The sequence below is a fragment of the Lampetra planeri genome, chromosome 1 (genome assembly GCF_965212315.1).
Source record: "Lampetra planeri chromosome 1, kcLamPlan1.2.h2, whole genome shotgun sequence".
NCBI lineage: Eukaryota > Metazoa > Chordata > Hyperoartia > Petromyzontiformes > Petromyzontidae > Lampetra > Lampetra planeri.
In genome coordinates, this window is record NC_136107.1 from 40139858 (window position 1) to 40162870 (window position 23013).

Below are 23013 nucleotides of genomic sequence, written 5' to 3' on the forward strand. Positions count from 1 at the left end.
GGAGGGAGCTGGTAGGAACGTTGGGTTGCTCGGTCAATGGCCAGGGTCAACGGCGGCGTGGTGTATTCCGCAAATATGGCCGACTGTGAGGGCGGGCACAAGCCGGCGTGAGTAGGTTAAACGTTGAGTTTTATCAGGGCACCACGGGGTGACCAGCCCCTCCCCACCCAGCCCACCCCTCCCACCTCCCATCCAGCCCCACCCTCCCCACCCAGCCCCTCCCCACCCTCCCCACCCAGCCCCTCCCAACCTCCATACCCAGCCCCTCCCCACCCCTCCCATTTTTGGATGCACAACGGACGGACGGACACAATAATCCCCTGTGGGCTGGTGGAACCAGGTGGTTCCTACCAGTATCATTGTTAGTAGGAACAACCATCGCCCTGTGTTGTACACTCTAATCGGCCACTGGCATTTATGGAGTTGCCACCTGTCCTGGTTTTCCCAGGAGCGCTCCCTTGAAGAAGGAGACATGGTGCAGGGGTGGCTGGGAGATGTTGACTGTCTCGCCTCGTACACAGGAGGTCGTGGGTTCGATCCCGACGCTGACGCCTGCTGCTGCTGCTGTGTATTCAGCTCTCTTTCACAGATGTCCAGCAGGGTTAGCGTTTAGAACGTTCCAACAACGCAAAAAATATATATTTAAAAACTGTTTTTTAAACACGATTTTATGAAATGTACTAAAAACTAAAACGGGGGGGGGGTCAAAAATCGTCCAAAATCGCGTGACGTCATTTATGGATGGCCCCTAACTCGGGTCGTTGAATGTCGTTCCCCCCCACGTGCTGTCCACAGGATGAGCGAGGCCATGCGGAGGGGCCACAAGGTGGCGCCACGCGCCACGTGACGTCTCCAGCATCAACTTGTCTCCAGCATCAACTTGTCAGCTATTTTGTATCGTGCCAGGCGAGGCACCACCAGTGATAGTTGGACGAAGTGGCTTGTTGTCGTCGTCGTCATCGCCATCATCGCGTGTGGACATTGACAACAGCGGCCAAACACTGCGACGCGCGTGGCGATGTGGACTCTAAATGTGGAGGTAACACAAACCGGAGGGATCCCGGACAATCCACGCGACCACCGTGAGAGAGACGCCGCAACCTACAAATAGGCAGCATCATCAGCAGCAGCAGCAGCATCAGCAGCAGCAGGCGTCGTCAGGGCCCGGAGGGAACCCACGACCTCCTGTGTCGCTCGCTATGAAAATAAACTCACAGTTCAGTGGGCCTTGCCTGGTTAGGTATAAATTGTAGTTATTTTCTATTTGTACAGATTATGTTTAAAGTGATTTGTTTACCTGTCCTGTACTTTGCACTCCTGTCGTGTTTTTGTGTTTGTTGTTGTCACGTTCTGACCCCGTGCCCCTTACTGGACATCTGTGACAAAGAGCTTCATAGCTCATCGGATTCCTCCTGCAGTGTCAACATTCTGGTTCTGACACGAGGCGACGCGAATTCACGTCTCGGCACCGTGGCACGCCGCACCAGGATAGAATTAATTCGCGACAATGAATGATCAATCATCTTAATCACATTCTGAATATCTGTGTCTGTGCGTTGGAGAATAGATCATGAAATGTTCAAGCTTTGGATCGTTAAAAAACACTTCCATTCGCGTTCCTAAATTCCTTATATGGGCAAATCCGCGCCAAATGACTCCATATATGGAACTAAAACATCATATTCATTGTGTCGCAAATTAATTCTCTCCTGTTAGAGCGCCTCGGTCAATCACGCCCCGGCACGCTGCTGGGTCTGCTCCGTGACGTTGCTGCCTTCGGCACTTCCCGTGGTGGCCTCAACGTGCACCTAGCCTGGCACAGCCGCCGGGCTGACGTCACTGCCACGTCGTGCCGAACGGCGCTCGTTGTTGTTGTTCTGAGCAAGGTCTTTCACAAACGTGAAAAATAAAGGTTTTGCCCTTTCCGACAAGAACACAGCAGGTGTTAAGATGTTCAAACACACCCATTGCAAGGCGTCACCAAGTCTGCGTTAACCACACATCATGCTTGTGGTAAAATATGTAAACAAACACGTCTTGATAATAACGTATAATAATGTATAATGTATAATAATGTATAATGTATACATTTCTTTGAAACTGAATGGCTTACACCAGAGACAGCTTTCTTTAAGGCTTTGTTTGACCACCGTTGTTAGATGAGAGAACACCAACATGCTATTCGCCTTTTGGCAAGCATGTGGAGTTGATGCGGACTTAATGCCATGCAATAGGCGTGTCTATTCGGTGTTTGAACATCTTCACACCTCGTGCATTACAAGGGTAAAGTCTATTATTTTCGCATCGTCTTCAAACCGGAAAAAATGTTCCCGTAGATTCCACAAACCTCTTACTTTCCCTGCATGCATGAACCTGCACCGAGAGGCAGTAAGATAAACACGTGGATTAGACGGCAAGTGCGAATTCCAGACACCACATTCACGGTGAGCGGTAAGTGGGCCCGAGCAGGAAGCGCTGCTCGTGATGGCCGCTGGATGAGCCTGGCAATGGACTGGCAGCCAGAGGAGGGAGCGTGGTCCAAGGAGGACTGTCGCCATGGAGACGGCGAGGTGGTCACGTGCCGCGCTGGTGACGACTCGGTCGAGGCCTCCATCCAGCAGTGGATTGTGCACGAACGTTCGCGAGCGGAGGCCGAACGCCGTGGCCCGACTTGGGGTGAACATGCAACGTCAACGCTGAGCGCAACCACGACGCAGGAGCCAAAGCGCTGTACGTGAGATTATTACATTTTATTTCCTCCAGTGCGGTACAATACTTTGCTTACAGACACAGTCAGTAATTGTCTCTGCTTGTCGACAACATATTTAAAGTGAACTAGCCCATGGAATAAAAAAAAGAGAAGAAAAATAAACTCAAAATATACAGATAGAACGTGAACAATATGTACAACAAGTCGACCAAAGAAGGGGGTTAGCAGGGGCTTACTCGGGCAACTTCCACGACAAGAACTAACATGGCATTTTGTGCATCATCCGTTACCATCAATTACTTGTATCAATAGATGTGTGTGTGTGATGTACTAGACTGTTGGGGCAAGTGCTTTTAGCGTGCAGCCGTGTACCTATGAAAGCCGGCACGGCACACGAGGTGGTGGGTGGCCAGCACCACGCCCGACCGCCTTTGTCTCCCCAGTGGCGATTTTTACACACCGCACCAGGTACTGATTTGAGGCCGAGTCGACATAGGGGAGGCCCAGAACCGTTTCAAATAATCGTTACTGGTGTTGGCCGTGAGCGGGAATCGATCTCGGGTCGCCAGGTTCGTAGCGCAGCATGCTAACCACTACACTACCGCTCCCCACTACCGGTTTGTACTAACAGCACTTGCCCCAACAGTCTGCTGCACTGCAGAAGCTACATTCCCATTCTAGCTGGAGCCCCACACACCTGCGGCGATGGAGGTGCGACCTTTGCCGGTGCCCTTTCCACGATTTGCAGGCGCACTGCGCTCTCGGCATCATCGTCGCGAGTCGGATCCTCTCGGGAATCTCCCCACAGAGCAGTGAATCACCCCGTGTTAGAAAACGGTCCGCAGAAGCGGGTATCACAGAACTACTCCCGATATACTTTCAAAGTGACCTCTTATCAAATCTCCCGCTTGCCCTGCTCCGTATGTTTAATTCTCACAGTTGGAATTTACCCTCATTATATTGAAACCATTTTTGTTCAATTAGATTGGAATTTTGTTTCGTGTATGCAAATGGTGACCGGTGCGAGACGACTCGTTACACTTGATGACTATGTTCAACCACGGGCAGCCGCCTGCGGATCTCAGCAGTGACAGTTCACTCCTCTGACCTCTGAACCACCCAGTCACCTCCACATTGCTGTGACTCTTTCAGGGGCACCGCAGTGGTGACATCTCGTCTCCCTCGCCTGGTATGGACGAGGTCGTCACCCCACGTGTCACGAGGTCACCCCACGCGTCACCAGGTCACCCCACGTGTCACCCCACGTGTCACCAGGTCACCCACGTGTCACCCCACGTGTCACCAGGTCACCCACGTGTCACCCCACGTGTCACCAGGTCACCCCACGTGTCACCAGGTCACCCCACGTGTCACCCCACGTGTCACCAGGTCACCCACGTGTCACCAGGTCACCCACGTGTCACCCCACGTGTCACCAGGTCACCCACGTGTCACCCCACGTCGCAATCATTTGGATACTTAGAATAATGCGTACACATCTAACGACAAAAGAACGCTCCGTGTTTTGGCTTTTTGTTAATGTAGTGCTATGTCATTTACACATTCACATATATATATGCACACGATACACAAAAATACACATACATAGGACACTGAATAATAAAAATATAAAATATTCATTGTTTTTTCTTTCTCTCTGCTTTGAACATTAAATACACGCCATGGGGGTGGTGGGTGATATGTTTAGTACAAAAAATAAAGGGGAGTTCTGTTTAAACTTAAATCCAGAGGTGATTTGTGCCGAGTGGAGGGGTTTACGTACAACACGGTCAATGCCTCGGTGTGACACAATTCGCGTTCATTGCATCCTGCAAATGATAGAATCGTGACGACACTGCCTCTCGTTGACGCGGTCAAACTCATGAAATGCGGCATTGCGTGGCGCTCGATCGATCGAATTGTCGTAGAGACTGAGCACGCTCGGAGTGCACGCAAGCCACCCCTAGGGTACACGGCGAGGCTGGGCGACTGCCCTGGGCCCCACACTTTAGGGGGGCCCCCCACACACTTCGTTGTCATCAGATGTAATACTTCCGGTTTAGTTAGAAGGGTTCGGGGGGGGGGGCACATGGGGGGATTTGCCACGGGGCCTGCACCCACCCCCCCCTGCTATTGACGACCCTGAGTACAGTCCAACATGAGGATCTTGCACCGTTTCACTAAGGGTTGCCACCACTGCGATACAGAATTGGGACGCATCGTGGGAAGACGAATATCTCACAGTGCATGTACGTTGAACTTCTTCCGCGCCGTACGTAGCCAACCGTGCTAACCGACGAGAGGGGAGAAGTTCATGAAACCCGGCGTCGTTCTTCACTGGGAGGCCACCGCGGGGCCACTGGCGGTCCCTGGCGGCCTTCAGTGCGGCCCCTGACGTGCAGGCCCCCGACAAGACACACAGAGTGGCAACATCCCCCCCCATCGTCATCATCATCGTGCTGCTCTCAAACCCCCAATGGTTTCAAATGCGTGCGGCCATCCCTTGCACTACTGATGTCTTATCGGCGACAATCCCCCACCCCCCACCCCCCTCTGAAAATGAGTGACGAACACTGGTGCACATCAATTGGTTTTGTTACACATTCCTAGGATGGCTATGGAAAAAACAAGACGTTCCTGGGCAGACCAGGACGGGTGGCAAACCTCGTGCCGCGCCCTCGAGGTGAGCGGTGCCCCCCGGGGGCTTTCGCGCAGCGCTCGCTACGCACAGCCCCTGAGCACCGCCGCGCGCTGTTTGGCAAAGTGTGTGTTTGGAACGCGAGGATGACACATTCCTGGTGTCCGCAGTGGGGCCATTCTGCAGCTTCTCTCGCAGCACCAACCGCGCTAATCGGAGGTGCGGTGGGGAAGGACAGCAAACTAAACACGGTTAAGCAGTTCTCAGGGAATGGGTTTTCAACGCGGAAAAATTCCCTTGCCCATGCACTTGAGTGCTTCTTTCTGCTGCGGATAAATGCCGTGGGGCTTTTAGGTTTAACGCCTATATCAATTAAAACTCAGTAAAAAAATATTTAAACTTGAAATTACGTCACCTACGGCCGTGATGTTTAGTAACGCACATTGCCGCTCTCGTTGTCTGGCTTCCCTTAGTCGATTCCTGTGCAAGCAATGCTTCCTGCAGGTGACATTGGTTTACGACGAACCACGATTAGAGGAAAAGTCATCTCATACAGACCCGAGCCGCGGTGGCGAGATGTTAACGACCTCCCCTGGTACAGAGGAGGTCGTGGGTTCGATTCTGATCCTGATGCTGCTGTATATTTGGAGTTTGCATGTCCCTCTCCCCGTGGTCGCGTGGATTTTTCTCCACAGTCCTCCGTGTTTCCCTCTACATTTAGAATCAACGTGCGTTGATGGTGTTTGGCTACTACTATACATTTCCACGTGAAAAGCCATTCCGTTGAGCTATCATTTTCTGGCCAGGTCGCATCTGAACAAGAGCCATTCAGCTCAGTAGCGGGCCTTACCTAGTCAAATAAAATAAAAAAAACTGTTTCGTTTAATTTCCTCCTCCCTCATTGCGACGTTCTTGCTTGACAGCAAATGCATGTTTGTCCTCTCACCTTCGCTGCATCTCGCAAGGGCATGACAGAGCCTAAAATAAGCGGGCAAACTCTGGTCGTAAATCCCGAAATTAACTTTTTACTTTGCATTAAAATACGGAGCCCGAACAGCGTGGCTGCCGGGGTTTGGTTTACGAGACGTTCCTCGTAGTAAATGTGAATAACTGCCCGAGGTTGGAAGCGTATTTTCTCAGAAGGCCGAGCACAGACAATCAAGGAGCGCTTGAGAAAACTACAACATATTTTTACGTGCGCACGGTAATTGACAACGGCCTATGTTTGAGGTTGTTTTTTTTCTTTCTCCTAAGTCTTCGAGGGTTGTTGTCCATCACGATCTTTAGGACCATCACAAAGCCTCACAACACCCACCCACTGCACGTGGCGCCTCATCGATAATTGTCGTGCAAGTTGAAGCTTCGCAAAAGGTGCCCGCAGGACTCTCAGCACACTTTGCATGGCAAGAAGACGTCGCCTTTTCTCTCGCGTCCCTCGCGCACAGCCTCGTGATGCGTCGTGTTGTTCAACCCTTTCCCGTCACGATGACGTACGTGTACGTACGTGTACGTCATCCGTTTTTATTCCGATTCCGTCCCAATGACGTGCGTGTATGTCATCGGGACGGACGTGTACGTCATCAAAAAGAAAACCGGATGAAAAACTACAACGAAATAACTTTATCGGTACCGAGGCTCCCCACAAGGCCACGCTGGGGGGAGGGCGTGTGGCACAGGTTGGCGCCGGCTGCCATAGAGTGGCGGCGGTCGTGTCGCTACGGTTCTCTGCGGTGAGTAACGATGTCCTTAAAAACGACGGCGCTGCTACGCCTCTCTTAATAATAATGTAACGCTGAGCCGTTTTCCTCCTGCCGCCTGCCATTTGCGCCCGAGGGACTCTGCCCAACCCTTCTCAAGGCTGCGTGCGGAGCGCTTGCAACCGCCTCGACGTCATCTGGACATGCGAAGCATGCTGGAGATGCCTGTTATGTTTAGCTATTGAAGATTCCCGTTTTTGTTGTTTGCTGCCTACCACTGAATATCATCGTCGCGTTTACTGACTCTGCATGCTTCTATATATGACTGCTGACCACCCGTCCACTACCCGAGGATATCGGGATAAAATAGCTTCGTAGCTCATCGGATTCCTCCTCCTGCTGCTGCTGCTGCAGTCTGAATAAATATTCTGATTGATCCTGACTCGCTTCTCCGTCTGGACCAGGGGGTCAGCAGCCTGCGGCTCTGGAGCTGCACGCGGCTCCTTAAGAGGGTCGTTAATGAAGGAGCGCCACCGTCTCATGTTCATCCACATTGCATTGCGGCTCTTTAAATATTGAGTTGTTTGTTCACTTTACGAATTCGAGACGAATGTCTCCCCTTGTGGTTCTGTGTCGCCGACTCCCTGCTCTGGACAGAGGGCCGGCATGCAGTCGGCGCGCTGACCTGTTCCGTGGACCGAGAGGGCAGCTGAGGCAGCGACCAGCCGGTGCTTGGCTGAGGCCTGCACGTTCCAAGGCCCCCTGTCTCTCTGTCTCTCTCTCTGTCTGTCCTCCACCATGCTGCATTGCACACGTGCCTACTCACGCTCGCCCACGCGTGGGATCGAGCCTCTTGCGAGAGAAAAAACCCGCGGTTGGCAGTTGACCCCTCGCTATCTGCGAGGAGAGACACAGCAAAACGATGCAAATGCTACCACGTATGTTTTAACGCTTACTTAAAAATACACTTTTTCAGAAGCGACCTGACCATTACAAATTATAGATCAACGAAGCGGCTTATCGTCACGTGTAAATTTATAGCAGCCGAAAACTCTCAATGCACATTGATTATAAATGTGGATAGAAAAATCTCAGGACACGCTAACTCCAAATATATAGTAGGCATCAGGGTCGTAATGTAACCAATGACCTCCTGTATATCAGGAGAGGTAGTTAACATCTCGCCGCCGTGATGCCCCTTGCGTGCCGTCAACGCGAAGGGAGCTTGCTCCTGTCGACGCGTCACACCTGGGCCACGCCGCGTGAGTGTGCGTGTGTGTGGCCAAGCGGCTGCCCACCGGATTGCGAGTCCCGTGTGACCATGAACACCGCCGTGGCAGCCTCCCCGAAGAATCCAAATCGGTTTCATCCGCAAAAAAATCCGATGAGCTACGAAGCTCGTAGGATCGCTCGCAATTGCCAAGCGAGCCTGCGCTCACAGCGCGGTGTCCTCAACTTTGGCGGGCCCCAGCAGGGCGGCTTTCCTCCTCTCCACGCCCTCCAGGATCTTCTTGCGGGGACCGAGTGGCAGGTTGATGCTCTTGAGCTCCTCGTCCGAGCACAGGGTGAGCGCCTCCAGGTCGATGTGCTCCTGCCTGAACAGGGACGCGAACTCGCTCATGTGCAGCGAGGCGAGGAAGCTCTCGAGCGGCGTCGTCTCCGTGGTGTCCGGGTCGTCCAGCGCCACGTCCTCGTCGTCCCACGGCAGCTCCTCCGTGCTCCTCTCGCGCAGGCTCCCGGCGCTGCCGATGCTCTCGTTGGCGCTCGCCGAGCGCGCCGGATTTCCCTTCGGCTCGACGCCGCCGCCGCCGGGGCCGCCGGAGCTCCGGCGGCGGAGCTCCTCCCCGTCGCGTTCGGCGCCGATGTCGAAGAGGCCGCCCGTCACGTAGTTCCTGCGGAAGACCATGGTGCCCAGGCCGGGCCGGTTGAACAGCGAGTCGTGGCCCGAGTCGTTGCTCGCCTCCGAGTTGACGCCCGACTCCGTGTACACGTCCGAGGCGCTGTCCGCGCGGAACATGTCCCGCACGTGCCGGCGCGGCGCGTCCTTGGGCTGCAGCGGCGCCGGGTAGGTGCCCTGCTTGACGATCATCACCTCGTTGCCCAGCTGCAGGCCCGAGAGCGAGCGCACGCTCTTGCGGCCGTCCGCGTAGATCTTGAACTGCCCGTCCAGCTGCTTCTTCTTCTCCACCTTCTTCTGCATCTTGGTCTTGCCCTTGGCCGTGGCGTTGGGCCCCGCGGTCGCGGGGAATGGCAACGAGGAGACGGTGCCCGCCTGGCTCGCCCGGCGGCTCGCCGAGCTGCCCGAGAAGCTGGAGAAGCTGGTGGCGTCCGTCGAGTCGGCGGGCGCCTCCTTGCGGTGCTTGCGCTCCATGCGCTCGTGGTGCTTGCGCTGCAGCTTGGCGCACTCCTTGATCCTCTTCTCGGCCTCCTTGAAGGCGCGCTCCTTCAGCTTGGAGACCATCTTGGGGTTGAGGCTCGTCTGTTTCGCCGCGATCGAGTCAAGGTAGCGCACGCATTCCATGTGGCCCTTCATGGCGGCCATCTCCAGCGGGGTGTGGTAGTCGTTGTCCAGGCACCAGACGTTGGCCCCGAAGGAGATGAGGAAGGTGAGGCAGTCGAGGTGGCCGTTGGCCCCGGCCAGGTGCAGGGGCGTGTTCCCCCAAATGTCGCATTTGTCCGGGTCGCCCCTGCGCGGACAACGGAAGGGAGGGAATGTTGTACGAGGACGTAGCAGAATATACGAGCGACGTGTTACAGGGAACGCGTAAAATAAACGTACAGGCAAAGTCTCCCCTTCCCCCGCCGCCGCCGAACGTGGGGGTTAAGTTCCTGGAAAATGCCGCGTTGGGGAAAACCGCGTTGGACAAATAATAGACCTCGTGGGAAAATTAGGATTGCGTTCCTGGGTCCGAGCTGGTCACCCCCTCCCTCTTTGTTGAACTAATTCTACACGAGGAATTGTTCTCACTGATGCTGAGTCGCTCTCCATCTCTTGTGCGTACACTCATTATTTTTAAATTTCACCTCGACGCAAATCGCCAGTCCCCAGAATTCCCAGCCCAACGCTCGCCTCTGACACTGTCACGCGAACCTTGATGGTTCGCCCTCTCGACTCACGTTCTCAACGAGGTGCACATGGCAATGCGTGTGAATGCACCGTGTGCGTTGGGTGTGTGACATTATCACACGGGGGAAAAAACATGCACAAAACACAAACTGACATACGTGGTAAATGTATCATAGATATCTCTTGCGATGGATCAAGTCTGTGTGGTTAAATGCAGAATTGATTCCTTGCAAAAGTGTATCTATTTCCAGAAAGGCTAAAACCTATTCTTATTTTTCATACTTTGATACTGCCAAAACATGTCCCGCAGATATAACTCCTGAACCCGAGGTGTGAGGTTTCTGAAACTTGCATTGTCTTCGTGTTGTTCGCAGTTTGGCTGTCTCTGGCGTAGGACAATCAGTTTCAAAGACAATGCTCACACTATTATCCGAGCACGTTTTTTTTGCATGTTTTGCCACAAGTACATGTGGTGAATACGAACTCGATTCACCGCAAAAAGGTGTCTATTTGGTCTTAGAGCTTCTTCACACCTCTTGTTTGATTATCAGAAAGGGTAAAACCTGCTCTGATATCTTTCATACTTTGATGCCAGCCAAACAAAGAAAGGTTCCATAGACGTAGGGCAGTGAGTGACAGCTCTGGTGAGTGACGTCACTCTGGTGAGTGACAACCCCTCTGGTGAGTGACAACCCCTCTGGTGAGTGACGTGACTCTGGTGAGTGACGTGACTCTGGTGAGTGACGTCACTCTAGTGAGTGACAACTCCACGTTGCTCGGTCCACTCGTGTTCGACGCAGTTATCCACGCGCACGGGGACGCAGGCCGCAGCGTTCTCAACTCCATTCCAACTTTAGGACTCTTGCCGCCAGAGACTGGCACGCGCCAAAAACAGCTGCGGACATCAACAACAACAACGGGGTTCACATCCCCCCACCTCGTGCGCTGTTGGGTTTTAAAAAACGGTTAAAAAAAAACTTGTAAGAAAAAAATTACAACGAAAATTTACTAAAAAAACATTTTTTTTAAAGTCACGAATTTTTTTAACAAAATTGTAAATAAATTGGTAACAAATTGAAAATGAATATTACAACTAAAATTATAGTAAAAAAGAAAATAAAAAAGACCCAATTCGAGTGCCATTCGTCTTAATGCGTCTCATGCTTCATTGCACGAATTGAATTTGCTGTCATTTAGTGGTGAGAGTCATAAAGGTCAGGAGGCAATTTTGAGTGACAATAAAACATCTCCCAATTTGCCCCCCCCCCCGAGAATTAGTTTACAAGCGGACATTTGGTTTGTTAATGGCTTTAAGGTCTACGTAAAAAAAATAATATATTGAACTGTCAACGATTCCGAAATTGGCTGTTTTTACGACCATCCAATGGGTTCACGGCGGTCGGTCTCCACCAAAGACCCTGGACGGTGACCCCACTGCCATCCAGAGCAAACGCTTCTGGTCCCAAGCAGCTTCAAAGGGGCCCTGGATTCATGATTTAAAAACAACCACACAGCACAGGGGTGTGGGGCAGTGGGGGGGTTATTTTTTATAATAGGGGTTTTCCCCTATATTTTTATAATCATAGGGGTTTTCCCCTTTTTTCTGGCAACAAAACTGAAACCGTTTTACAATGATTCATGTCTGCATTAACCACAATACTTGCAGTCAAAATGCAAACAAAAAACACACCATGATAATATATGCATTGTCCTTGAAACTGATTTTTGTTTGCATTTTGACTGTAAGTATTGTGGTTAATGCAGACATGAATCCTTGTAAAAATGTTTCAGTTTTGCTGCCAGAAAAAAGTGGAAAAACCCCATTATTATATTTTGGTACTGGCAAAAGAGGTCTAATGATGGGTATATTTTTGCTTTCTGGTTCTATTTCTCGGCTTTGTTGTGCCTGACTTAATCAACTCCCCAGTGGGTATTTACTGCCTGGACTTGGAAGCCCGAAGGCCCGGGGGTTCTGTTGCCTACTGGACAGCGTCAGCTTGCGGAGTTTACGACCGGTAAAAGTTTATTTTAGCAGGAGGACCGCGGGAAGGTTGTCGTCTCCCTCCTGGTTGACTGCAAGCGTCTCACCGATTCCAACCTGTGAGGTCCCGGGGTTCAACCTTCCACGGAGGAAAAAACTAGAGACAACCCTCGACCGCTTGAGGGTCAGGCCACGGGGCTAGATGTTGACTACCTCGCCTGGTACGCAGGAAGTCGTGGGTTCGGTCCCGACCCTGACGCCTGCTGCTGTATATTTGGAGTTTGCATCTCACTCTCTCCTTGGTCATGTGGATTTTTCCCGGGTTTTCCCTCCACGTTTAGAAACAACAACGTCACACGTTTAGTGTATTTGGCTGCCGCTATAAATGTCCACACGACGATGAGCTACTTCGTTGAGCTCTCATTTGTGATAGCCAGGTCGCTTCTGATCAAATAACTATATAGCTCAGGGGACCTTACCTGGTAAAAAAAAAAATTTGTTTAGTTTAAATGTTTGCAGCCACTCGCCCCACGGACAGACCACGGGGAGCAGCCCAAATTGTGACTGCGACCACCACCCAAGTCAGACGATGGCCCCATTCTACCCAACTCCTGCCCCTGAGAGATGCATTCGTGGGGGCATAGCGACCCCACTCACTCTGCCTCCTCGCATGAAAGCCGTTGAAGGGATCGCGAACCTTGACATCAATCTGTAGCCGCTTCCCCAGCCGTACGAGGAGGAGGAGGAGGGAGAAGTCGACCACCAAACATCAGCTCCAAATCCAAATCCATTTATCTTCCCTACATCGCTCTTCTCATTTCACCCCAGTTACGCCTTGTTTTTGGCTACATGTATTCGTCTTATCTCACTACATGTGTATCTCTCGTTAACATCTCTTCTGCCATCACCGCTGGGATTGTATACAGTGGGAAGGGGGGAGCGAGGGGTGTAGGGGCTTGGGGGTTGAGGGCTCCCAGGGGGCCCGCACCACAGCACTCGGCAAGGTCGCCCTCGTCACACACAAAGCGCTCGTCACAAACAACCCACAATCTGTCGCTGATCTCGTCAAGGAGCGTAAAGCATCATCACGCGAAATACGCTCATCCTCGAAGCAGCAACGGCAGCCGCTTTTTGCTCAGCCATCGAACAAAGGCGGTAGTCACCGCATCATCGCGCGCTTTCAGATGTGCTTCTGTGGCCGTCTGGAACGCTCTTCCTTCCGATATTAGGAAGCTACTGGAGCTATGCACGTTTACATTATCTACATTAACAAACTCATTTCTTTAGAAATGATTTTTGTGTTAATTTGTTGTCCTTCCCCAGGCACCTCCGATTATAACGATTGGCCTACGTATGGTGCGAAAGAAGTTCAACGTACGTACACACATACACATAGGATGTCACACTGTGCATTGAAAGGGATGCGGGAGAGGAAGGGGCTTAGGGATATAAGTCCCTGCGTTTGACCTTCCACGAAGCTCGTGGTCCACCCTCAACCGCATCCACTGCACAAACCATGGCAGTAGATGCGGGTTACCTGATGATGCACAAATGGGAAATTAAAAACCCTCCAGTAGAAGCGTGCGACCGTGGTCATCCAGAACAGAGACCGTGCAACGTGTAACGACGCAACGCCCCGATCCGCAAATCCGAAGGGGACACCGCAGCGACGATTCACGACTCCGCTACTGCTCCTGACGCGGCTGCCTGGGCTTGACCAGCTGCACGTGGCATTGCAGCCGTCGCTCTGCGCCTACATCAGCAGCAGCCGCACCGCAATAAGAAGTAGAATAAGGGGTTTAGCGCTGCGAGTGAGGACAGCACCACAGCACTCAGACTGGGCCACACGCGCCACTTCTGTAAAACTGCACTGTCCCCCACGCTCGCCCACTGAAAAGGCCAGGAGTTTGTTTTCGTGGGTTATCAATTACGAGCTCATTCATATTTAACGTGCGGGACCCGCCGGGTGCACGGGGGGGGGGAGAGGCGGCAAGCGTTCACCGCGGCCAACCAGGCCTCCCAGGAAAGAAACGTGATCGCCTCTTCAATGGTTCAATTTACACTTCAACGGAGGAGGCTTTTGGGACTTGCCAATTAAAACTAAGATAAACTACTACTATAATTTAGTTGTTGTGTACCAGGTCAGGCCCTCCACTGAGCTATACGGCTCCTTTTCCAGAAGCGAACCCGGGCTGATCACAAATGATGGCTCGGCGATGATCGCGGCTTGATCGTCGCCTGGAGATTCGTGGGCGTCAGCCGGATACTCCAAAGGCGTGGATGTTGTCTCTAAAATGGGATCTGGTAGGAGGGCAAACAACAAAAACCTGGTGGTTAATGGCCCCATGCACTGCGGGGGGAGGCGCTTGGGGTGGTTGTGTGTGACTACGCCGGCGTGAATGTTTTACGCTGCATTTTTTTTTTTCGGTGTCGCGGTCTCGCGCCCGGGACATCGTGGAGGGATTCGAGTGAGATGGCCGTGAGTCAAGTCGGGGGGTTGGCTGCGGTTCTAGGCTGCTGGATTTATGATGACCCTTTGCCACACACACGCGTACAAGTCTGAATAAACAGCAGCTAAAGACAAATACAAAAGACCCCCTCCCGTGTAGCCTTGACAGACTGTTGGAGCAAGTGCGGTTAGCGAGTAGCACCACGCCCGGCCGCCTTTGTCTCCCCAGTGGCTATGTTTAACACACCACAGCAGGTACTCATTTGAGGCTGAGTCGACCTAGTGGAGGCCCGGGACCGGTTCAAATAATCGTCACCGGTGTTGGCCGTGAGCGGGAATCGAACTCGGGTGGCCGGGTTCCGAGCACAGTGTTGTGCTAACCGCTGCACCACCGCTCCCCGTAGGCCCCCCTCTGCCCCCCACGATGTTTCTATGCACACAGGCGTAGCCCATGAGGTTGTCTGCAGCATTGTGTGCACGACAGAGTTCGTGAGGCATGGATTATTATTGTTGTTGTGACTCAACACACAGCAGCAGCAGTCACTGCCACCTACTGGGACGAGCAATGCCCCAGGTCACTGGGAAATTAACAACAAATAATCTCAACAACGCTGTGCATCCTTTAAAGGAAAGGGCCCCACATCGGCGACGTTTCAGGCATTGGGCCCTCATCATAGCGCACAGAAAGCCCAGATAGGCCTCTCTATGTATGCGCCTATTTTGAACTTTTGCTTTGAAGGCCACGGGGTTATTGACAAATAGTGCTTAGTGTTTTTTATTTATACTTTTATGTATGATGATCTTCTTTTGCACCAGACGGAGCCAACCGCGCTAATCGGAGGTGTGGGGGAAAGACAACAAACTAGACACAAAACCAGTGATAAAGAAACGAGTCTTAAATCTACTGGTAGATGATGATATAAAAGTGCATAACTTCCAGTGGCTTCCTAATACCGGAAGGAAGAGCGTTCCAGACGGCCGCAGCAGCGCATCTGACAGCGCCGCGCGCCGATGCGGTGACCACCGCCTTTGTTCGATGGCTGAGTCAAAATCCGCAACCCCGAACACGCGTGTGCAACACTTTGCCACCGTTTGTTCAATTGTTTGGCTTGACAGCGTCCGCGTGTCTGATTCATGAGTAACAATCCGCACTGATTGCAAACTCTCTTCCCCAGCCACGCTGGGGCCTCCCTCCTCGTGGCCACGATGAGTTTCCCCAAATGCGCCTCACCGTGCTTCTCCCACCGCTTCGCGTCGTCGTTGAGAGGGAGTGCTCTCGACAAGGGCGCAAATTCACGCAGCAGCATTTGCTCAGCGAGCCCGGCTCTGTTGATGAGACCCCGAAGGTGGAAACTGGCCCGGAGTTTTCTCGCTGAAACAAATGCTGCTTCATAAAATTGGTCTGGCAAGTCAATAGGCGGATGGACTAAAACAACATTTATGTACAATATATATACAAAGACAAGATTCGCCTGTATAGCCTCAACAGACTGTTGGAGCAAGTGCTCTTAGCGAGAGAACGAGAGGTTGGGTGACCAGCACCACGCCCGGCCGCCTTTATCTCCCTCCCCAGTGCCGATGTTTACACATCGCACCAGGTACTCATTTGAGGCTGAGTCGACCTAGGGGAGGCCCAGGACCGGTTCCGTAATCGTCACCAGTGCTGACCCTGAGCAGGAATCGAACTCAGGTCTTCGCCGGGTTCATAGCGCAAAGCGCTTACCACTGCGCCACCGCTCCCCAGATAATATAATGTAAATATATAAAACACAAAGATACCCCGTATAGCCTTGAAAGACTGTTGGGGCAAAGTGTGGAGACACAAAACGAATCTGCTTCGAAGAGAGATACGGGAGAAACCACTGGGGGACCTCTTGCGTTAAAATGTGGGGCGCCATGGTGGCTAGGAGATGTTAACTACCTCGCCCGGTATACAGGAGGTCGAAAGGTTTGATCCCGACCCTGGCACCTGCTGTATGTTTGGAGTTTGCGTCTCTCTCTCCCTGTGGTCGCGTGCATATTTATCCGGGTGCTCCAGTTTTTCCCTCCACATTTGGAATCAATATGCACTACAAATTTCCACGCGATAAGCCGCTTTGTTGAGCTATCATTGGTGATAGCCAAGTCGCTTCTGAAAAAGAGCTATACAGCTCAGTGGGGGCTTACCTGGTAAAATAAAAAAAACTCATTTAGTAGTTTAGTTTAATCCATAATCAAGGTTTTTTGGGTGAGATCATGTATAAATATAAATGTGTCGTGAAATCTGCCACCACCCGACACAGCCAATTAGTAAGGTTTGTCACGTACACAAAACATGGAGAAATCCTCCTCCTGTTTCGTTCTTAAGTTTAGTTTCACGTGGCCCTGGTTCGTCGTCCCGACGCAGCATCTTGGCAAGCGCCACTTACAACCGCGTTTGCCTCCACCGCTGCCGCCACCACCTCCACCAGCACCACCGTCACCACCACCAGCACCACCACCGCCACCACCACCACTGTCACTACCATCAGCACCACCACCGCCACAACCACCATTGCCACCGGCACCACCACCATCACCGCCACCACTACCACCGCCACCACTACCACCGCCACCACTACCACCACCGCCACCACCAGCATCCTTAAACGACCACCGCGGTGGAGGGCCCGGCGCGGTGCCTCTATCGACGTGATCGACGAGGACGAAGTCTCCGTGAAACCAGCCGAGGGTGCTTGACGATGCGGATGCACTCGGCGCTGCACCCGGGCGGAGAGGAGAGGGAGGAGGGGGGGAGGGGGGTGGTTCTGTTTGTGGCTGACCATGCGGATCTTCTTGAAGTGAGTGTTCGACCTCCCACCCCACTCCCCCCGGGGTCCCCAGCAGGCCTCCAATGACCCGACTCGCACAACTCTGGCCGTCGCCTGATGATGCTGCTCGTTGTTGTAATTACCGGCAAAACGTCACGGTAATCGAATTAGAAATGTTTTGGGTTTACTCTCCAATGCACCGGTGTGCTGAATTAGTAACGTAATCGGCATATTTTGTTCACGTGACAACCCTTACTATTTGGATAAGCCCATCATCACGTCGGGGGTCGATAAAGCAGACTACTTTCCGGGAAGTCATCTGAGCGCCGAGGTGGCGAGATGTTAACGACCTCGCCTGGCATGCAGAGGTCGTGGGTTCAATCCCGACCCTGACGATGCCTGCTGTATATTGGGAGTTTGCATGTCCCCTCTCTCCCTGCGGTTGCTTGGATTTTTTTCCCAGGTCCTCCCGTTTTTTCCTCCACATTCAGAATCAACATCATGCGTTTAAATAATTTGGCTACTGTGAACTTTGACGTGAATAAGCCACTTGATTGAGCTATCATTTGTGATAGCCAGGTCGTTTCTGAAAAAATATCTATATATGTAAGTGGGTCTTACCTGGTAAATGAATACAAATTTGTATTTGTCCTGGGAATGTGGAATATCCACCGCTGGTTAAGAACATAGTCAAGTGAATTTTTACTTGCTTAAACACGTGACGCGTCTGGCACAAATCTGGCACTCAAAGCGCCACCAAATTCCGGCTATAGGAGACTTAAAAGTTATCAAGCCCAGACTGAAAAACATACACGCACCTATTCTTACGGAATATCAATGGGCAGCTTTACAACGTATGCCCGTCAATCACAGTGCCTGATAATGTGACAGCTGGCTAGAAACACAGTCCTTCGAAGGAAGCCACGCTTTGCTTATATCCAAAGCAGTGTGCTTATATTAGACGTTTTTCTTTCCCTCCTTCCCTGCTCCCCACCCGTGTAATGTCAGCACTTGTTGCTTCATGAGCACTCTGCTTATGCAAGGTGTGCTTATATTCAGATTATGCTGGATAATCTTACAACGGAAACAAACTGAAACAAAAGCTCTCTCTTACCGACCTCTGGATGTATCATGTGTCATCTATTTATGTGTGCAGCATTCCCGTCCCCAAGATCTTGGCGAGATGCAGCACTGACACCTGATGTAAATCCATAGATCATCATCATCAGCAGCAACATCCGCAGCCATGGTTTATCCACTGCTGGATGGAGACGTCATCGACAGCGTGGCCATCTATCGCGATCTGACGATGCCAAAATCCATCTCGCTCCTGCACAAGAATTAATCTCATTGCTCCATCTCCTGCTGGTGGTCCTTCGGGGCAGTTTCTCTGCTTCACGCAGTACTCTTCGCTCGCACGATACAGGACACGCATCCGTTGCATTCCACCAGGATTTTCATTTATTTATTCGGTGATGCCGCTGCCGCATTGTTAGTGTTGATAAAGCTGTGGCCTTAAGAAGTATAATATACTTCATGACGTTCCGACCAATGTCCCATCTTCATTGCATATCGAAAATCTACATTTCCCACGGCTGATTATAACATCATATGTCACCTTGAGTGTGCGTATGTTTCAGGAGAGCTTTCAACAGCAACTTATGACCATGGCAGCAAAGGTTTACAGAGAGTTCATCTATAAAATGTGATCATTGCAATGCTCAACATCCTTGCAATTGTACATTGACACAATTATATTAAAACTACAAATATGTTTTTAGCTTTTATTTTATCAGGTAAGACCCCACTGACCGAGGCAGTTCTTTTTCAGAAGCGACCTGGATATCACAAATGAGGGCCCAACGAAGTGGCTTATCATCATCACGTGGACATTTATAGCAGCCAAATACTCTAAACGTGTGGTGATGTCGATTCTAAATGTGGATGGAAAAAAGCGGAGGACCTGGAGAAAAATCCACGCGACCACTGGGAGAGAGAGACACGCAAACTCCAAATATACAGCAGGCATCGTCAGGGCCAGGATTGAACCCACGGCCTCCTGCATACCAGGCGAGGTGGTTACTATCGCGCATTACTTAAAACATTACTTAAAACGTCACTTAACAGCAACGGATGGGGTGGGAGAGTGGTGGTGCAGTGGTTAGTGTGCACGGCGCTACGAACCCAGCCACGTGAGTTCCATTGTCATAACCACGACTCACATCTGTGGCGAGTGATATCTTGAGCCCGTATCTGAACCCGTCGCTGGGTTCGTCAGATAACCTCCATGACCCCCAAGGCATGGAACGGCCTTCATCCAGCAGTGGATTGCTAGAGGACTATAAATGATGAGCATGTATGCACGTTTCATCACTGCAATTTGCCATGCCTTGCCTGGTAAGATACAAACTAGTTTAATTACTGGCGAAACGTCGTACTCGGATTGTAAATGTCGCGGGTTTACTCTCCAACACACAAGCGGTGTGCAGTACTAGTAACGAATTGGCCACGTTTTGTTTACTAACAAACCTTAGCTAATTGGTTGTGTCGGGTGGTGGCGGGTTTAACGACACATTTCTATTTACGCGATCTAACCCAAAAAAATATATTATGGAAAACTGGTTGATAGTTTAGTTTAAGTCGGTTGAGAGTAATGCGTTGCGGTTGCCAGAGCAGACAATGTACCACGACGATACGATTTTGTATTTCACCAACAGCAAGGCCACACTAAGCTGTACAGCTCTATTGCAGAAGCCACCTGGCCACAAACGAGAACGCTCCACGATAGCGGCCAATCGTCACCACGTGGAAATTCATAGCAAGCAGCCAAATAATCTCAAGGCGTGATATTCATTCTAAACGTGGAGGGGGGCATTCAAACTCCAAATATACCGCGGGCATCAGCAGGGTCGGGCTCGAAAGCCACGACCTCCTGCAAACCAGGCGAGGTAGTTAACATCGTGCCACTCGCAACGCGGCTGTAGATTCCACACGGGCACCGCAACCCCAACACAACTCGGCCCGGGGCTCGTGTCGTGGTTTTCCGCACCCCACGAATCGGGGTTCGCATTTCAAGCGCTGAGCCTCGGGCGCGCTCTCTCGTTACCGTCGCACGCAAATTGTCAAAAGTCGCTCTCGCTCGCGGTAACCCGCGTCGATGCCACCGTTGTTGTATTCACCCATCCATCTATCTAGAAGGCATCGTCATTGTCTGGGTGCTGCAGTTTAGACAACTTTGTCCGAACGCGAAATTCTACAAACGTCAACGCGCGCACATCGCAAACCAGTCGCTCTCATTTCTCGCGAGCGGAGTTGTCCAGCCAGGTTCCAGAAAAAAAACCACCGCATGATATTTAAAAAAGAAACACCGAAACACCACAATCACACAACAAGTTGCGGGCTTCGCACTCACGCTCTGCTGACGATGAGCCGCAGGGCGTCCAAGTTGCCGTGGTACGCGGCCCACAGAGTCGGGGTCATGCCGTCCTCGTCCGGCGCATTTAAATCCTTTTTAGTCGCTTCTCTCAAGAGGTCGAGGTAGCCATCCCTGGCAGCCTTGTGGTACGTGTCGTTCATCCTTTACTCGTGCCAAATGTTGTTGTTTGTTTGTTGTTGTTGTTGTCTTCCTCGTTGCGTCCGTTGCGTAAACAAGCCGTCGCGGGAGGCGTCCGTGGCGTCTTTCAGAGGCGGCTCCTCGGCGGGGCATTGGCGGTGGAGTGGCTCATGACTCACACAACCGCTCTCCGTCTCTCTCTCTGGGGCTCCGCGTTCTCTCCGTCTCTCTCTGATGCTCTTGCCCACCGCCAGGGGACGGCTTGTGTATGTGTGTGTGTCTGTGTGTGTCCCTGTGTGTGTGTGCCTGTGTGTGTGTCTCTGTTACGTCACACGTCACCTCGTTGTCACGTGGCGGCTATCTCGTGTCGTCTCCGTCGTCTTTGTTCCCTGCCTGGGTGTGTGGGGGGTAGATGGAGGATTAGGAGACACGGGCATTTAGTGAAACAGCACGAGCACTCAACCACCCCACACCGCACCTCGTGTTCGCAGTGGAGTTTGTGTTGTTGTTGTCTTTGTTGTTGTGTTGAACTTGGGGAGACTTAGAGAAGTGATGGCACGCTTCTGGGGATATCCGCAGCATCGTTAGAGATGGCGTTGGCTTTGGGGAAGCCTTCATCCAGCAGTGGATTGACCATGTCTGATGGTGAAGATGATGATGGCAGTGCGAGTGTTTCAAAATAAATACATTAATGGGCAAAAGCCATTTTTTGATTAACAATGATTGTGATATTAACTATTCTTGATATGGGTAGCGATAGGGGTAGTGATAGGGGTTGTGATATGGGTAACGATAGGGGTAGCGATAAGGGTAACGATAGGGGGTAGTGGTAGGGGGTAGCGATAGGGGTAGTGATAGGGGTGGTGATATGAGTTGCGATAGGGGTAGCGATAGTGGCGGGGCTAGGAGAGACATCTTGTCGGGCTAGGCAGTAGCAGCAATCTCTAACTAGTTACGATGTCCACACACCACAATGAATCAACGTCTCCATCAAGCACGCACGATATTCGTGGTGAACATGCAAACGGACTTTGATGACATGAATTGTGGCCGACACCAGAGACGGCCTTATTTTTGGCCTCGCCGAGTCTCTCCCATCGCCCGCTGCACGTCTGTGGACGGATTCTTCAGTCAGCCCCCATCGTCGGTCGACGCTTGAGACTTGAGAGGAGCGCTCTTCACTCACGTTCAGGGGGGGGGGGGGCACGTTCGTCCATGAGACATCGTCAGTGTTGAGGGCCGCCACCCATTTGAAACCATTGGGTGGGTCAGTTTAACACGTCATAGGGGCTTTCGCCACCGATAGATCGCATCAATATAAATGTGGCTGTCGGATGATGAGGCTGGTGGTTGTTGTTGTTGTTAAACGTCTCGGTACTCGAACTGTAAATGTTGTCGTGGTCTTACTCTCAAACACACAGCACCGGTTAGTGCTGAACCAGTCACGAATTGGCACGTTCTGTTTACGTGACAAACCTTACTAGTTGTCTGTGTCGGGTGGTGGCGGGTTTAACGACACATTTATATGCCGTCGATCTAACCCAAAAGCAACCTCTGTTATGGAAACCATTGGGAGTTTGACAGCAGCACGATGATGATGATGGGGGGAGGGGTGTTGTCACTCTGTGTGTCTTGTCGGGGGCCTGCACGTCAGGGGCCGCGCTAAAGGTCACCAAGGGCCGTGCTAAAGGTCACCAGGGGCCGCGCTAAAGGTCACCAGGGGCCGCGCTAAAGGTCACCAGGAGGTCGTCAGCGGCTCTCGGCAGAGGCACTGCACAGGTGTATTATTGAGTCGTGCCCTCTGCTGGTGAGATGTGGGATGTCCTTATACTCATTTTCAGCACTTTAAAAACACTTTGACCAGGTGAGGCCCACTGAGCAAGTGCGAGTGAAAACTAAAAACGATTCAACTAAACTATTTTTATTTTATTTTACCAGGTCCCACTGAGCTGTGTAGCTCTTTTTCAGAAGCGACCTGGCTCTCACAAATACATTACTATGACGTCGTATATAAATCAGCCCCCAGGCCTGTACTGAAGAAGCTTGACCCAATGATTCACTCGGCCTTAATATTTTCACTGAACTGCCCATATGGGACCCACCACTGCGATTTCTACATTGGGTCAAAC

General features: G+C 51.7%; 1 protein-coding gene across 1 annotated transcript; it reads right to left on the reverse strand.

The window, feature by feature from the left end:
* Nucleotides 1-5280: 5280 nt before the first annotated feature.
* Nucleotides 5281-21025, reverse strand: USH1G (USH1 protein network component sans). Its single transcript, XM_078595166.1, has 2 exons — nucleotides 20744-21025; nucleotides 5281-9732 (listed from the first exon to the last, which is right to left on the reverse strand). The coding sequence occupies exons 1-2, from the start codon at nucleotides 20905-20907 to the stop codon at nucleotides 8481-8483; spliced, it is 1416 nt and encodes a 471-aa protein (XP_078451292.1). The 5' UTR covers nucleotides 20908-21025; the 3' UTR covers nucleotides 5281-8480.
* Nucleotides 21026-23013: the final 1988 nt, after the last annotated feature.

Excerpts from the sequence above, each read along its gene's own strand:
- USH1G (XM_078595166.1), bottom strand. The coding sequence starts at position 20,907 with ATGAACGACACGTACCACAAGGCTGCCAGGGATGGCTACCTCGACCTC. Across the intron at positions 9,733-20,743 it reads CGGCTCATCGTCAGCAGAGC|GGGCGACCCGGACAAATGCG; the intron begins GTGAGTGCGAAG and ends TTGTCCGCGCAG.